We start from the raw sequence: 16,613 nt of genomic DNA, 5'->3' as shown, positions 1-16,613 counted from the left end.
GCCTGAATTGCTCCATAAAGTCCCGGCGGTCATTTTGTGGAGTTGTTGAAGACTTCGGGATAATTGACCAGGAGGGGTTAGGAGAGGTCCAACCCTGGCGGCGGGTGCAACCAACCACTGGATGGCGGGGCCTCCAACAGCAGACGAATGGAGCAGGTTGGCCCCCGGCAGCTTTCTCTGGCTCTCGTTGGCTGTCGAGCTCATTTGGTTACCCGCGAAGAGTAAGTGCACCCGAATAATTCTGGAGGCCAGACCCCAAAAGAGCAGTGGACGGTGGATCCCTCGATTATCAAGTATTATCGCTATCGTTATCGTGGAGCGGAGGCGAAAGCTTTCCTTAAAGTCGACTTGCCCTCCGCCCCCCCCCCCATCTCTTGGGGATGCTTGCATTGTTCACTCTTCGGCCATTGCGCTGTCTGTCTATCCCTTCTCCATCTTCTCCTGTCAGTCGCTTGTCGAGTGAGATTTTCTTGTCGTCTCGTCGGTTTCACCACTCCGCCATCATGTCCGACATCTCCGTGCAATTGACTGCTCCCAACGGGCGCTCCTACACCCAGCCCATTGGCCTCTTCATTAACAACGAATTTGTGCCGTCCAAGTCTGGCGAGAAGATCACCTCTATCAATCCTTCGTATGTTCTTGATCTAGCCCATCCCTGGCCTCCCGAGGCCGCTGTCCACACGTGAGACTGGATGCTGACCCCGCTGCCAGTAACGAAGCCGAAATTACCTCGGTATATGCTGCCGGCGAGGAGGATGTGAATGCTGCCGTTGCGGCTGCCCGCAAGGCCCTCAAGGATCCTTCCTGGAAGCAGCTGCCGGCTACTGACCGTGGTCGACTGATGCTGAAGTTCGCCGATCTGATCGAGCAGCACAAGGAGACCCTGGCCACTATTGAGACTTGGGACAACGGTCAGTGACAATTCCAGTGAAAAGACGGCGCAGAAGGCAGACGGGACCTATGACTGACTGACTTTGATATAGGCAAGCCGTACCAGGTCTCGCTCAACGATGACCTCGGTGAGGTCATCGGCGTCCTCCGCTACTATGCCGGCTGGGCCGACAAGGTCATGGGCCAGACTATTGGCACCACCCCCCAGAAGTTCGCTTATACTCTGCGCCAGCCCATTGGTGTTGTTGGTCAGATCATCCCCTGGAACTTCCCTCTGGCCATGGCCGCCTGGAAGCTTGGACCTGCTCTCGCCTGCGGTAACACTATCGTCATGAAGGCTGCTGAGCAGACTCCTCTGAGCATTCTCTACCTGGCCTCTCTGATCAAGGAGGCTGGTTTCCCTCCTGGTGTTATCAACATCATAAACGGCCACGGCCGCGTGGCCGGTGCTGCTCTGGTGCAGCACCCCGACGTCGACAAGGTTGCCTTCACTGGCTCCACCGCCACTGGCCGCGAGATCATGAAGATGGCTGCTGGTACCTTGAAGAACATCACCCTCGAGACTGGCGGCAAGTCTCCCCTGTTGGTGTTTGAGGACGCCGACCTCGAGCAGGCTGCTAAGTGGGCCCACATTGGTATCATGTACAACCAGGGCCAGGTTTGCACCTCCACTTCGCGTATCCTCGTCCACGAATCCGTCCGTGAAAAGTTCGTCGAGCTCTTCAAGGAGGTCACCAAGACCACCAGCAAGGTCGGCGACCCCTTCGAGGACGAGACCTTCCAGGGCCCGCAGGTCACCAAGGCCCAATATGAGCGTGTGCTCTCGTATATCGAGGCCGGTAAGTCCGAGGGCGCGACTCTGGCTGCCGGTGGCGAGCCGTGCAAGAACGTCGGCAGCGGCCGTGGTTTCTTCATTGCCCCTACTATCTTCACCAATGTCAAGGACAGCATGCGCATCTACCGCGAGGAGGTGTTCGGTCCCTTCGTCGTTATCGCTAGCTTCACCACCGAGGAGGAGGCCGTCACCCGCGCCAACGACACCACCTACGGCCTGGGTGCTGCCCTGTTCACTCGCGACATCGAGCGTGCCCACCGCGTCGCCTCGGAGATCGAGGCCGGTATGGTCTGGATCAACAGCAGCAACGACAGCGACTTCCGGGTGCCGTTCGGTGGTGTCAAGCAGAGCGGTATTGGCCGTGAGCTGGGCGAGGCTGGCCTCGACGCTTACTCGCAGGTCAAGGCCGTCCACGTTAACATGGGTAGCCGTCTGTAAAGAATTGAACTGGAGATATGGGAGAGATATTATGTATCTGTCGATGTAGGAGCTTGAGCTTGACCAGGAGCTTGTGTTTTCTTTCTGCTTGTAACTAGTTAGACAAATTTTTATGTTTTGATGACCCAACCAAATATCCACTCATCCATCTCTTCCTTTGAACATATTAGATTTTAGCTGATGGAGTTTGTTGCCGGCCGTTGCCAGCTTGCTCGGACATGTTAACCAGTAAGACTGCTCGAGACGACCAGCATCAACGGAAATTGAAGTGAACATGGGATATACCCCCGTATTGGGTACTCCAGTCACTCTCCCCCATCATATGGCCTAGTGGTCTCCCATCTGGGATTGACCTTTTGGTGTGCCCTGAGAATGGGCAAGCATATGTGATGGTTACAGGCCTCCAGTGTCGAGTATAACTCCACGGATGGTCGGGCACATCCCTAGGCGGGGAGAGTGGGCGGGTGGGCATGCGAGCTGGTGACAGCACCTCCTCGCGGATAAAGATCTTTTTTGTTTTTATTTTTGAAAAACATCATTCACCTCTAGTATCCTAATATTCAAGTTAGTTCTAACTCTAAAAAGAGTATTTTTGAAGGGATTAGGAGAATATAGCGTAGTGCTGTTTATTAGCCTAACGCCGCGTTCGTGATGTACTTCGGCATCGTGGGATATCGATGGAGCATCATCGTGAAGTATATAAGGGATGAGAAAGTCGGGGGGTTCAATTCATGGCTGAGAAGGGTTTTATTTTGGATTGTTTGATGTCTGATATATGGCCAGATATGCGATAGCATGGTCTCGTAGGAACTGTATCTAATGACACGAACTTGTCGGCGTGCCTCGGTCTATAAAATTCAAGAATGTTGCCACTAACAGTCCTCGACAGCTTATTCCCACGCTATGCGAGACACATTCGCTATACATATACCTTTGAATCTCCTCTTGCTCGATTGATGCCCAAGTGGAGACTTGGCGGCAGCATCATGAACGCTGCCGCAGTCGCTGGGAACACATCATGGTGTTAGCGTTCATGAATGGTCCTAGCGAAAGCCTTTCGCACACTAAAACCTGCGGTTTGACGTCGGCATGTATTACTTCAGTCTGTATGTAGCCATGTAAGTGTGCACGTACAAGCATGTCGTTACGCATATATCGTATCGAACCCACGTCTTGGCTCTCAAGACACTGCAAGGCTAGACATGAAATGTTCAGCCATGAACCCATATCTAGATTATTTCAAATCAAATAGGCACGAGTTCATGTACTTCGGGGACGACACAGCGCCCCGTATAGGTGGGCGAGATGTACTAACCTTACCAGGCAGGACCCAGGACCCGGGACACAGGATGCCGAGTTTCTAGGTTGGTTTGTTACGTGCTTCTCCATGCATGCAACCAAGCCTTACCTTTTTTTATTTTTATTTTATTTTTATTTTTGAAAAAGCCAACGGAGCAAACAGGACAGCAATGAGATGCATTGCGTTGGAATTGTCCCGCGGCTATGCTGTCCTGCGCACGTCTTGATTGGTGTCTCTGTCTCTGTGTTGGAGGAATGCGAGGAAATTAAGCCTCGGGGCTACTCCGCATACGTGTTCCAGGTGTTGAGTTTGGCTTGGGAGACTGGCTGGTATTCCAAGTCATGATTGAATAGGAGTCCAAGGGCTGTCGGGTGTGGTTATGCAGTGCGCGGCTTATATCCGGACTCGGTCGTGTATGTCTTTTCGTTTTTGTTTTCTTGTTAGATGTGCTTTTCCTTGAGCCGCTGATGGGGTGTACGTATATTAGAGTTTGCGGGGATAATCTGCGAGTGTCTTTTCTATATTACCCGTCTCTATATACATGGTTGTTAGTGACTGCCTGTTGGGGGGATACGACAACAGGATGGATATACTTTGTAATATGACGTCTGCCCCAAGGTTAGGCCCGGACCGCATTCCCCTCATTGTGGCCCTGACTTCTTGGTTCTGGCTGACGGCTGTCAACGTGAGACATGGCACCTGCAGGACGGAGTTTCATGCGGTGTCAGTGCTAATGGTGGTGTTGGTGCTGGGGCCTCTGGTGGAAATTCTCGGGCTGTGACTAGGAGCTCGTGCGGGACGAACTGTTGGTTCTCTATGTCCGCACACAGGACATTTATTACGGAGTCCAGAAAAGCAAGTTATGGCCCAGCTCGAAGACCCCGTTAGCGATATACTCTCGTATCGAGGATTTCCATCTACTGAATGTATTATTCTTCGGAGGTACGGTCTTCACGAACCTAAATCGAGATGCATCTTTGACTTTCCGACCCCGGTTTTTTTTCTTATTTTTCTGCTCTTCTAAATGTAGTGAATGGCGCCTTCTATTGGATGGCTGGTTGTGCTTTCATGCCCAATCCTCAATTTCGATTCTATGGTTGGCGTTAGGTTAGGCATGAAATTCGGGGCCATTGGGTTGGAGGAGGGGCAGTGGGTAGGTTTTTAGCGCCCGGCCAAGTACCAGCACACACGTACATGAATCTCTTGCAGATTGCATGCAGATGCGGTCATGTGGGCACTTGGACTGGTTTGGGAAGAGTATGATGCGTGGATGAGAGAAAATGCTCGAGACGGATATGGAGTATAATTTGGATGTATATGTTGGGGGAGCTCAACGGTCGAGATGAAGGTTACAATGTACCTTTAAGACCTACTGAAATGAATAGACTATACGCTGTGTAACTCCGTAATGAATAGGAAAAATCTCCAGCATATTGGAAATTATCCTTCGCAAGAGAAATTTGCACTGTACTACCGAGGACCCAACCCCTGTAGTGCCAAGTGGAATGTGAAACAGTGACCATGTGCCTGTGTGATGAGCTTGCCTTACCCTGCACACTATTTTATACGAGGATTCTCATTTGCAGAGCTTCTATTAGCCCAGCCAGTCAGAATATTAGAATCTTAGAGTACAATTCTTGGGCTATGAAAATCTAGTAATCCCGAGGATGAGAGTAGTCCGAATGTGCTGGAATTGTGGGGGGGGGGGCAGAAGCCGTTCATCTTTGTCCCACCGCTTCTTCTGCCTTCCACTGGTCTGTTCCTACAAAATGATTTACCGGACGAACACTTTATCCCTTCTCAATAGTATAGATAGATCTGCCTTGATAGTTAGTGACTACTCAAGACTTTTTGTAGACAGAATAGCTCCCACGATTAGTGCTGCCAGCAACATTTTGACTGGAAGAATCTTGGGTCTTGCTATCTAGCTACAGTACTATTGCTAGTATAGTACGGAGTATACCATCTCCGAACTTGAACTTCTCAACTTTCAGGATCGTGGTTCACAGTCTCCGAACAGGGGTTCTCTGACGGTGGCTTGAAGGCATCACCTCCCTTAGCGTAGTGGCAATCTGATGGATTACCAACGTCTTCCATCTTCCCATCTTTGCATCTTTCCCTTTTCGCTCTCCGCATGCTCCGATCCCGCCTGCTCCTAACCGAATTCGACTTAGTTCTTCCTCTTCCCCCCCATTCCCCGGCCTCCCCCATTCTCCCGAAATCCCAAAGTTCAAACCCTCCAAGAGTCCAAATAGCGGTGTCCATCGTCATCCTATCCCATTCTCAATCCCTCTCTGACCTCCTCACTCCCCCCGCCCTCCTGTCCCTCAATTCCGACACATTAGCACGGTAGCACTTCGCTCTTTTTGCTCGATTCTCCTTGGCCCCAAGTTGCACTCGGGATCGACATGTCCGAAATTCAAAGATGGACGGTCAATGAGGTGGGTTCATGATTTTCGTGTCCTTTCTGCAGTCTTCCGGGATATTCCCTTGTTTCTTTATTTTTTATTTTCAATTCTTTTTCTTGATTTCTCTCGTTCATGATTTGCTGGTACCTCTTGTCTTTTTTTTTTTTTTTGCATTTTGTGCGTCCCGCATTTTTCTCGTTTTTATTCGATTTGTCGGTCAAGCTGGCTATGACCCTGTTGTTGGCCCCCAACCTTCAGAGAAACAACGACAAGGGTACAAGAAAAAGCAAAAAAAAAAAAAAAAAAAGAGGAAAACACAATTTCTATCGATTGTCCAATCATAGAATTTACAGCTCCAGCAAAAAATTAGAAACAGACAACACTCAATTTCTGCCATGCCAACAATTGCTAATTGCCCTAGCCCTATCTCGACATAGCGGGAACGCTGCTCGAGGGTCCTTTCCACGATGCCGCCACCAACGAGTTCCGCTTCGTCGACATCTGGGACCACAAACTTTATCGGCTCGATCTAGCCAAAGGCCCTGACTCGTTGAGGGTCATCGACACGGACGCGGCAATCGGGTAGGTTCTGCTTGATATGCAGTGTCTCTTTACCTTTATCTCTCTGCTCATTCGAAGATAAAAGTGGCACAATCTTGTACTACATTCATTTATTGACTATGGAAACTTTAGCGTCACCGCCAACATCGCGGACGAGGCCGAGAAGGATCAGCTGATTGTCGGGGCCCAGCATGGATTTGCCCGGCTGGACCAGACCACTGGGAAACTCTCCTACATCGCCCAGCCCTGGGAGAAGGATGCGTCCAAGCAAAAGTTGTAAGTTTTCGCCTGGTGATTTGCATCGCTGATGGGGCCCCATTCAGGGCTGGACCTGGTGCTGGACAGCGGAGGTTCCTGCTCGAGACTTCAATTGGTGGCTCCGATTCCATTACTGTAGCCCCAATATATCGACCGGCAGGAGACCAACGCCAGAGACCCAGCGCCCCACAAATTCCAGCACCAGCTTCACGGCCCTTTTCCCGTCCACCCGCTCACAAACATGCCCGTCATAGAATGCGCTTCAACGACGGCGCCGTCGACAGCCACGGCCGCTTCTGGGCTGGCACCATGAACGACCCCAAGGTCCAGTCGCCCCAGCCCGAGGGCATCCTCTTCCGTCTCGACCCTGATCTCACGCTGCACGAGATGCTGGCCCCAGTAACTATTCCCAACGGAATGGGCTGGAACGCCGCCGACGACACCATGTACTGGACCGACTCGCCGACTGGCAAGATCTTCGCCTTTGACTTTGACGCCGCCACCGGGGCTATCAGCAACCGCCGCGTCTTCATTGATCTTGGCGAGCCGCTCGAACCAGATGGCTTTGCTATTGATGTCGAAGGCTGCCTGTGGAGTGCCATCTATGGTGGCGGTAAGGTGCTGCGGATTTCGCCAGAGGGCCGTGTTATCGGTCAGATTGATCTGCCTACGAGGAACCCGACGTGTCCGGCATTCGTGGGTACGGAGTTGTTCATTACTTCGGCCAAGGATGATCGCGATGATGAGAAGTTCCCGCAGTCGGTGCGGTATGGAGGGCGGCTGTTTAGAGTCGACGTTGGCGTTCGGGGACAGCCGAAGAATGACTTTCGGTTTCAGAAGTGAAGGGAGGCTGTGATTGTTACGGTGTGAATAGAGATGGGCCTTGAAAGATCACTGTTTAGTCGGCGGCTGTTGCAGGCTTGCAGCAGTTTGTGATGATCGAGTCCATTATGCGTAAATACATCCATACATACATAGATCGACTGGGAGGAGTTCATATGTACCTAAACCGATCGACTGTGCAGGTCTTCCCCTACTACTGTAGTAGCTCTCAAAAACAGCAGAGTTGATAGATCCGCGACCTTCCTCAAAACCGAGCGGGATTCGTCGATCACAGAACGGCCGACCAAAAAAAAAAAAGGTTGACGGACCGGCTCGCTGACAAGCCCGTAGCCCAAATTCAAGTCCAACCTCTCTGCATGCCGCAAGGGGCGGAAAAGATCGCCAGGGTACGGTGTCCTTGACAGTGGGCTAGATGGGGCTTCGAGTAACCCGAGGTACGGAGAGAGCGACACGTCGAGTACAGAGATCTACTGCATGGAGTACTTTAATATTCCTCCAGGAAACCCGACGGTGATGCCGTTATCAGCAGATCTAACTATTATGCAGACAATCCCGCTGGACCCAGGGGCGGACTGGGAAACAAAGCCTCGCAGAATTGCCCTGTCGGTATAGGCAAGTATGCGCTGTAGCTGTTCACCTGTACCCTGGACATGTACCCTGTATGTGCTGTGCGTGCCGTTTTGCAGTGCGTTGCATCCAGGTCAGTCCAGTTCGCAATGCGGCCGATCGCCTGCAACTGCTTAGTACGAAATGCAGGCACAGTGGCACTGGACGTGTTTTCGTGTGCTTAAGGGACGAAGCAAAATACAGCGCTCGGTATTTGCGTGTTTTTCTCAGAATAAACACCAACGTATGTAGGTTTAGCGTATCCCCAGTATGGATGTATTTCGGGGGCAATTCGGTGAAAAAGGGATTTGTCGGGCCCGGGGTGCACCATTCATTTGGTACTTTTGCTCTTTGCCAGAGGAGACGTGACCTGTGCACGCCGTACTTGATATACGCTATCAATCTGTGGCCTTCTGTATGGAGCACATACTCCCACATACATACTATAACCTACAGTATAATGATCTATCTGCTGCTTGCCATGACTCGCAGCATCATGATATGAGCCCTCGAAAAAGAATTCCGCAGGCTAGACCTCAACGATCGGGAAATACAAGGGGGTGTTCTGTGCTCTGTTGGTTTTGCTTTTGTCTGGTCGGTCGCGGTTGCAGCGGACACGAGATAATGGGTTGATCGTATGCATTGTGACTGGATGGCTTCAGGACTTCCGTTTAGTAGATCGCTCCAGGAAGGGGGTCAAGGGAAGGGGAAAAAACCTTGAGAGACGAGGTGCATCATCGAGGGGAAAAAGCAAGTATATTTAAACCTGGACGAAGGGTCCACTGGTCTCTAATTTTGTCAGTGTGAAGCTAAGTGCTAGATGAAACTTCTCCTATCTGTCAAGCACTCGTTAGAAGGATACAATAGTTAAGTGGACAAGTTATGTACGGTAGCAATCTGATCTTCTAATCTGATTTTTGCTTCTCTACCCCGTAGTTTTAAGCAGTTACCAGTGACTGGTACCTCCGAAAGCTCAACCTTGGTACAAGGTACCCACGTACCACATACCTGGGACCTAACACTGGATCCTGGTCTGAGTCTGTTTCGCGACTCCACCCCCTGACCCACGCCGTGCATCATTCGCAAAAACAAAAAAGGGAGCTATGACTATGACACGCATTGCACGAACCGGGGTCTCGGAGACTCGATAGTCACCTGCCTAGGCCAGATTGCATGCCCAATAGCACACTCTACGCGACCCGGGATTCTGGGAACGGTGGTTTGAGATGTAAGCCACCACGGCGGCTGGAGAAAGACAGACCGCGCCAGACCGTTCGATGCGATTTTTTTCTCTTCTTAATTTCGGGACTCGGCACTGCAGTGAAGGATTCAAGGATCTGCTGACTCATTAGCAAGCCAGGCTAACCTAACGCCATAGCGAATAGGATCCACAACGAAGCAATGTGATAAAATAAGCCATGGTGAACAAGATGATGCTGAGAAATTCTAAGTTTTGTTTGCTTTTTCTGCCTGATTATCTTTTCTTCTTTGGAAGGTGCCGCTGCACGCTGCCTGCCTGCATGTCTCGCACCCCAGACTAATTCAGATAGTCCAATCGGACTGATGTGACTGGGGAAAATGCGAGAGGCTGCAGACCAGTCAGAGTCGCTGGATCTATCAGACTGCAATTGTCACCTGGCAGCACAAGGTCATTCGTCGCATTCCCTAAATAGTGGCTAGCGATTGCTCGACTTGCCAAAGCCAATTCTGAAACCCAAACTATGCCCTTCATGAGAGCTCTAGCTCATCCTTGCACTGACAAAATTATACAATTCTTCGAACAAACTATGTGTTCTCTATGATCTGTACGTACGTAGTTCGTACTCACTGCTGACGAGCTTGGAACTCTAAGCCCAGCTTCCTATATCTGAAACCATTTCTAATATTCAGAAAAGAGTCTATATACCTCGCTCTTATTCATCTAGTTTTCAAGGCCGTCACCCTTTCCCCAAGTAGTATTAGTAGCAGGATGTAGTACTGGTTTATTGCCCCCCCTACCATATCTAGTCCTTCAAGCTGTCAGACCGCAGATCTCGCGTGGCACACCGATGATTGTGGCTCGATCGGGTGAGAAACCATGGGATCGCGACTCCACCCCGGACGACAGCAGTCCCGTGAAACTAAATTAGACTAGCCTTTACAAGCTAGAATGATTAGAGCAGGGCCCAAATCCTTCATGGCAAAGCAGGTCTAGCAATGTCAAATGAACTTGGTTGCCTGTTACTTGAAGCAGTCGGCTTAGCTGTGCCAAGCTTCCCCCCTCGTGGAGGCTGTCGCATTCGCTCCCACTGTACGGAGTACCTATTCGGGTAGCTCTGTTCTCGAACGCATATAATTGAATACATACTACTTACTCTCGTGGTAATACTGGCATCCACTTTTCACCTGCAGTCGCCTTTGCGCTAGTTTGTATCATCGTTTATCATTCAACCCGGTCACGCGGAAGCTCTCTTCCGCGCTAACGGGGTCGCATTGTGGATACCGTTGCTAGGCAGAGATGGAGATGGCCAGAGACTGACTTACTTGGTTGTTACCAGTTGAATGGGGAAGGCGAGCTACCCACTTTTCTTTTCTTCTTTTGTTTTTCTTCTTCTCCTGCTGGGTTATGCATACACGCTATGCAAGACTAGAGAAGCCTCCAGGAAGTTCTTCGTTGGAATCTTGTGGCCACGGTCGGGTTGATAGATTGTCAAGTTGCTATGCCGACTATCCTTACTACTTACAGTAATGAGCTCATACTGTAGCTAGCCTGATCCCGTCCTGTTCGTCCATGATTTGCTAAGACTGGACGGAGTAAAACTAGCATTTTGCTGCAAGCTTGGTACTTTTTGAGTTTGCTAAAGCACCCGTAGTTGCTCTGTAGGTCATCATGACACGCGCTCGGTTACTGTCCAGAGTCAATGGCCATTGTTTTGTACCTAATAATCCGTACATAGTACAGAGTACGGAGTACTTTTTTGGCAAGCAGCCGGCATCCACCTTAGCCTCGATAGGCTCTTGACTTGCCCTTAAACCGAATAGTGACGTAGGGAACGGGGGTAAAGCTGCCCGGGCACGGTTTGCGAGATTGACCCCAACCTCTCGAGTATGTATAATTGACCAGCACCCCACTATAAATCTAACAGAGTATTTCTCCACCTGCATCCGGACGGCTAGCGCTTGTCTCGCCAACCGAGATGATCATTCAGCATCGCGTAAGAGAAGAGAGGCAACCAGCCCTGTGCTCGGGCTTTGGCGACTCCTAGTTTCGTTTAGATTAGTTCTTTTCCTGTGCAGTACTATTCTATACTTTTGCCTCCATCTGCCTTGTTTGAATCCTTCTGGCTCCAGCGCTGAGCTCAGCGGAGCAGAAGCAGCGAAGGAACGGTCAAGGGGGATTTCCAATAGCGTTTGGCCGCTGGGACCTCCAAGTGGAGGTTCCCCCACCGAGTTAACTAATCCCTAACGGCCACCAACGGCCCCCCCCCTTTTACCGGAACGCCGGTGATGCATGCACATCATTCAGACCAGACCACGGACTCGTTAAGGTTTGACCAGTGCCCTTTGTTTACCAACAGGCTTGTGCCTATCAGGAAAGTCTGCTTTTCTTTTTTTTTTGTTTTTGTTTTTTTTTTTTTTTTTTTTCTATTTCATATTTTCTTTTGCTCTCCCCCTATTCTCTTGATCTTTCTTTTTGAGGCTGGGACGGTACTTATGCCAGTGCACAATTCTTGACATGCAGGTCTAGCTTGATATTTCCATTTCTTCTTTGGATTTGGCCTGTGCAGCGAACGTGTCGCCTAGCCTTTGATTTTTACTCGGGGGTTGCTCTCCTAATGCCATGTGGGCCGACCCTGACTAAAATGCCAAATTTATGGTTTTTAATTATAATTTTCTCTTCCTCCCCCCCCCCCTCTTTCATCCTTCAAGACTAGTCTTCCCCCAAGCGCCAGTCTCGCGGAAGATGACAGGCCCGGCCGAGTCACGGACACTCTCTCGGGCTTAGGGGTGGTTCTCATTGCCCCCCATGAGTGAACACTAGGCCCTGTAAAGTATGGATCAGAGGGTATGCCAGCCTAGAGTCATAGACATTGAATTATTGTCGTTCCTCCACTGTCATCGGTGTTTTGCGTCACGGATCGAACGAATGGGCCCCCTAAATTCAACCATAGAGTTGCCAAGAGAGCCACATCATCTATCAGTACTGTATCCATGGGAACAGTCGACGCCAACCTCCGGAGCCCCAGGAGAGCTCCGGGCAAGCAACAGTTGTCCTCTTATGTCCCTTTCTTCTGATCACTTAAATCGCCCTGAATTTTTTGCTCTTTCCGCTGAATCCACGCCTATGATGGACAGCACAAAAGGGGGAAAAAAAGAAAACCAACAACTATCAGTATGAACAGCGCAAGGGGAGATGGAGAAAAAAAGAACAGAAAGGAATAGTCATCATGACAACTCAAGACCAATAAGCCACCCACAGCTCCATTCTCGTTCGTTCTTGTTGGGCCACGAACATCGCCACTATCCACCGTTCATCATCATCAGAGGAGATAGCGGTAAATAGCCAGTCTGACTGGGGTCCCCAAAAGAAAGCACCCGAAAAATATAGATAATTAGTTCAAAAACCCAGGAGCCTGACAACCTTCTGTAGCAGACTCCACCCGTCCCTTGTCCATGTCCGCGGTGACGGCGCCCTATACACTTGCAGTAGGCCCTCCCCACCCATTCTAACCGCCAGTGATTGGTTCTTTGCATGCCTACGATCGTTGGTTGGTTCCCCGGGGAGCTAATAAATGTGGATAATAGTGGATGAAGAGAGGGCCGAGAAGGCATGGCAGTGGAGACTGGATCATTTGTCCCATCACACAACTCGAGACCGCCAATCTTCTGCCCCCAGGCTCCCGGTCCAGGCGCCTGGCGCTAGGTCTCGTCTGGGTTGGTCTGCTCTGGCCACGAGGTTGGGCATTGGGGCGTTGGACTAGAGAGAGTCAATCCCTTTCGCCCCAGCGAGGCTGAGGCGGGCACGGCGCCAATTCAGCAATGGAGATAATAATATCACAGTTGAAAAAAAAGGTAGTTATTGCTGCGTTTCTGCTGTATGCTGGTGATTGGGTATAAAGGGAATCGAAGAGTGATGTTGTACCTCTTGTTCGAACAGAGCATACGTTCTAGCATCCAAGACATGCTTCTGGAGCTGAAGCGTATGCGAACTGTCCTCGATTGTGAGGATAAAACGTCACGAGTATGTACGAGTGCTTGAGGGAGGCGGAGTATAGGAGCGTCCAAAGTACGAAGTATACCGCAGACTAAGTGAACTAGGAGAAGAGGTGAGGCCTGTCCCTGCCCAATGCCTGACACTAATCCGACAGTTTGGGTCGGACAGAAACAAAAAAGAAAAAAAAAAAGGTGATGAATCAATGGGCGCCCCTCCCACAAACTGAAGCAGACCGAAGTTAGTACACTTTCGGGATACGCTCTCTCTCGCTCTCTGCCTTCTTCTCCTTCCCACTTCTCACCGCTGAATCTCAACGGCTATTTATTTGATTTTATTATTGAATTTATTTCGAATCATTACCTCATTACGGAGTCCTCAGGTCCTACTATTAACATACAATTTTCTTGTTCTCCTCTTTTTTTCCCTCTCCTTCTTCCACTCGTACCTTGTACACTACTATACCTCCTCCATCCAGGTCCTAATTATTCAGCCATTGTCTCTTATTAGACCTATATTTCCTGCATTTTTTTTTTTTTTTTCAAATACGTTCTATATCTCATCTTCTCTATACACCTCCTTCTTTAGCTTGGACCCCCTCACTTGGATGGGGCCTCGGATCGCTTCCGCTGATGTGCATGCACATGGGTTGATCTGATCGCACTTGCAATTAGCACTTTCTTTTCGAACCCCCGTTCTCATCGGGTCTAGAGACACTGTGATAAGCTGGGGATCTTTCATCCTGTGAATCTCGCCTCATCTCGACTTCTCTTCTCTATACTTCCCTATCCCTCAGCCTTGAGTCCCGACGCCAGTGCCGTTCAGGTCTGAGCACTGCATACTTCTTCCCCTATACCTATATACAAACGAAGCCTCACAAAAGAGAAGACCTTCCAACTCAAAAGAAAAGGGAAAGAGGAAGTAAAAGCAAAACCAGAAGAATACGAATTCTCGCCTTTTCCCCAGGCCACTCTCTCTTTCTCTCTCTCTCTCTATCCTTCCCCCGGTTCGGCCTACTACTTCACCGTGGCGACTCTTGGCCTCAGCGTGTTAACCGCGCCTTATTCGAGGCCGCTACATTTGCCAAAGCTGTCGCATTCACCAGACGACTCTCGGTATCCGGCCTTCTCCCTCTCTCATACCTACGGTGGGACCCCCAGTGATACCGAGAGAGGGGGGACTTGGTCATGCCCTAATCCCACGCCCGCCCAAGCACTTCCGTCTATGTCGCAGGAGACTCTGCATACTGGTCCATTGTCCGACGATGTGACTCACTCTTCATCTGATGAACGCAATCTTATTGACGACGTAACGCCCGGGAACCGTGTATCAGCTCACCGGCCGCCGCTGCGCGCGCGGCCGCAGTCATGGCATCCATACGGCCCAGTCGAACCACCATTGGAACCTTCGATGGCACGACCCATCGGTGTTCATTCTATCTTGAACCATCCCGCACAAGGCACGGCCGATTTGGGGGGCAATATGAAATTGAGTCGGCCAGGACTATCATCTTCCCCTAGACCCCGACAGGGTTCTTCGCCAGCACCTCGTTCGGGGTATCCGCTTGTACAACAGCCATTATCTCCGAGATCTCTCCCACGGTCTCTTATGAACCCCGGATCACCTTCTGCACGGTTTGTTGGTAGTAGTGGAAGGACATCAGGCCAGTCGAGCGTGTCTCATTCTCCGCGGGTACCTCATGAACCACCTCTGGGTCCGCGCCAACAACCTCCCGTCAGCTCACCTCTCCCGTTGGACGCTACACTCCGTCCGATTGCATCACTACCAGGCACGCAGCCTCCGACGTCTGCATCCCTACACTCAACACCGAGCATCCACTCGCGGCGCACCAGCGCTGGCCCAGGGCCACTGACGAATTCAAATTCTCTGGAAGCAAGCCCGTCTACACCGCACTCTACATTTAGCCAATTCGGCCGTGGTTCCCCTGCCGTTACGAATGTGTCTATCCCGCCCAGCGCGGTGGGATACGGAGCACCGGCACCCTACATGACCGTCGAGTCGTTGAATCGTGGTATTCCAGTCACAGCTGGCCCACGCAGCGTCCCCGAGGACATGGCCGGGGCTACAGGGATGATACCGTGCGTTCTGGACCTTAAATCCGGTTCATCAACACAAGCAGAGAAACGTAAAGCCAACAGTGATGCCTCACGGCGCTTCCGCAACCGCAAGCGCAACGAAATGCAGCTCGAGCAGCGACTTAATGCCCAACAGGAAGAGATCCAGCGCAATACAGAGACCATCCGGCGGCAGAGTGAGGAAATACATTTCCTGGCTCTGCAGAGGGATCATTACCGGTCCGAGCGTAATTTCTTCCGTGATACGCTCGATCGCTCGGGGACTGCGATTTATTCGTCGCCGAGACCGCCTTCTCCACGGCCTGCGCAGTCAAGTCTAGTCCCGGTGTTGGATACCCCTACTTCAGGGCCTGGACACAGTGCTGCGGCCGGGACAGGACAGAGTGCGGCGAGCCGGGTGTTGGATTCGGCGAGGCCACAGGCTAGTTGGTCGGGAACTGGTAGCCCAACCTCGTACTCGCCTGCACCCTCCGCAGGACGAAGTGTGCCTCCGCACCAGGGACCGCAGCCGCTAGCTGGTGTTTCTCTGCCGCCTTTTCAAGGGTCGTGGTCGCGAGCATGATATCTGAAATGAGAACGGCGGACGAAGCTTTTCCTTCTTCACCTGTCTTTCATATGTTCGATTTGCTATGTGCATTTCCTTATGTGCTCTATTAATACTTCCCCCATTTCCTATCATGGGCAAGCAGTCACTGGCATGACTGTAACCCATCTGCTCCAGCATTAGAAACATCCTTACCCGACCTATTTCCCTTACCTGGACGCCTTGAACCTCTAGCCTGGGTGTATCATCATACTGTATCTCATTGGTATTGGGGGTCTTGGTATGGATATCTTGTTCAGTGCTATCGACATCTATTGCTCCCTTTTTTTTCTAGCCTGATTCATCCTGGAGTTTTGTCTGATTTGCATTTCATTTGATATACAAAAAGCCGTCTTTGATACGTTCCGACTTTCTAGGGAAAGAAAGAACCATACAACATCCTGTCTTGCATTTGCCTACTTGTTTGGTGTCTGAATTGCACAGCGGTGATACCTCCATTGGCGATATGAGTTGAATATTCCTGTCTCATCTTTCTCTGATCTTTTTATCTTTACTTGGTGTCATTTCCCTAGAATCTGGGCCTTGCGGGCATCCCCTTCACTATTTACTTACTGGCCTGATAATATGATCTGGAATATAGAG

General features: G+C 50.6%; 3 protein-coding genes across 3 annotated transcripts; all 3 read left to right on the top strand.

The window, feature by feature from the left end:
* Positions 1–503: 503 nt before the first annotated feature.
* On the top strand, positions 504–2,164 carry N7458_000727 (aldehyde dehydrogenase family protein; the record flags this gene model as incomplete). The annotated part of the gene is made up of 3 exons (XM_056904121.1): positions 504–631; positions 712–911; positions 984–2,164. The coding sequence occupies 3 exons, from the start codon at positions 504–506 to the stop codon at positions 2,162–2,164; spliced, it is 1,509 nt and encodes a 502-aa protein (XP_056771888.1).
* Positions 2,165–5,872: 3,708 nt separating this feature from the next.
* N7458_000726 (SMP-30/gluconolactonase/LRE family protein) lies at positions 5,873–7,534 on the top strand (the record flags this gene model as incomplete). The annotated part of the gene is made up of 4 exons (XM_056904120.1): positions 5,873–5,905; positions 6,294–6,454; positions 6,566–6,709; positions 6,757–7,534. 4 exons carry the CDS (start codon positions 5,873–5,875, stop codon positions 7,532–7,534), a joined length of 1,116 nt encoding a protein of 371 aa, XP_056771887.1.
* A 7,021-nt stretch (positions 7,535–14,555) lies between these two features.
* N7458_000725 (uncharacterized protein) lies at positions 14,556–15,989 on the top strand (the record flags this gene model as incomplete). Its single annotated transcript, XM_056904119.1, has 1 exon — positions 14,556–15,989. The coding sequence occupies one exon, from the start codon at positions 14,556–14,558 to the stop codon at positions 15,987–15,989; it is 1,434 nt and encodes a 477-aa protein (XP_056771886.1).
* Positions 15,990–16,613: the final 624 nt, after the last annotated feature.

The sequence above is a fragment of the Penicillium daleae genome (genome assembly GCF_028827525.1).
Source record: "Penicillium daleae strain IBT 16125 chromosome Unknown utg000001l_segment0_segment0, whole genome shotgun sequence".
NCBI classification, from domain to species: Eukaryota; Fungi; Ascomycota; class Eurotiomycetes; order Eurotiales; family Aspergillaceae; genus Penicillium; species Penicillium daleae.
The sequence above is the reverse complement of the archived record's forward strand: the minus strand, read 5'-3'. Positions and strand labels throughout refer to the sequence as shown.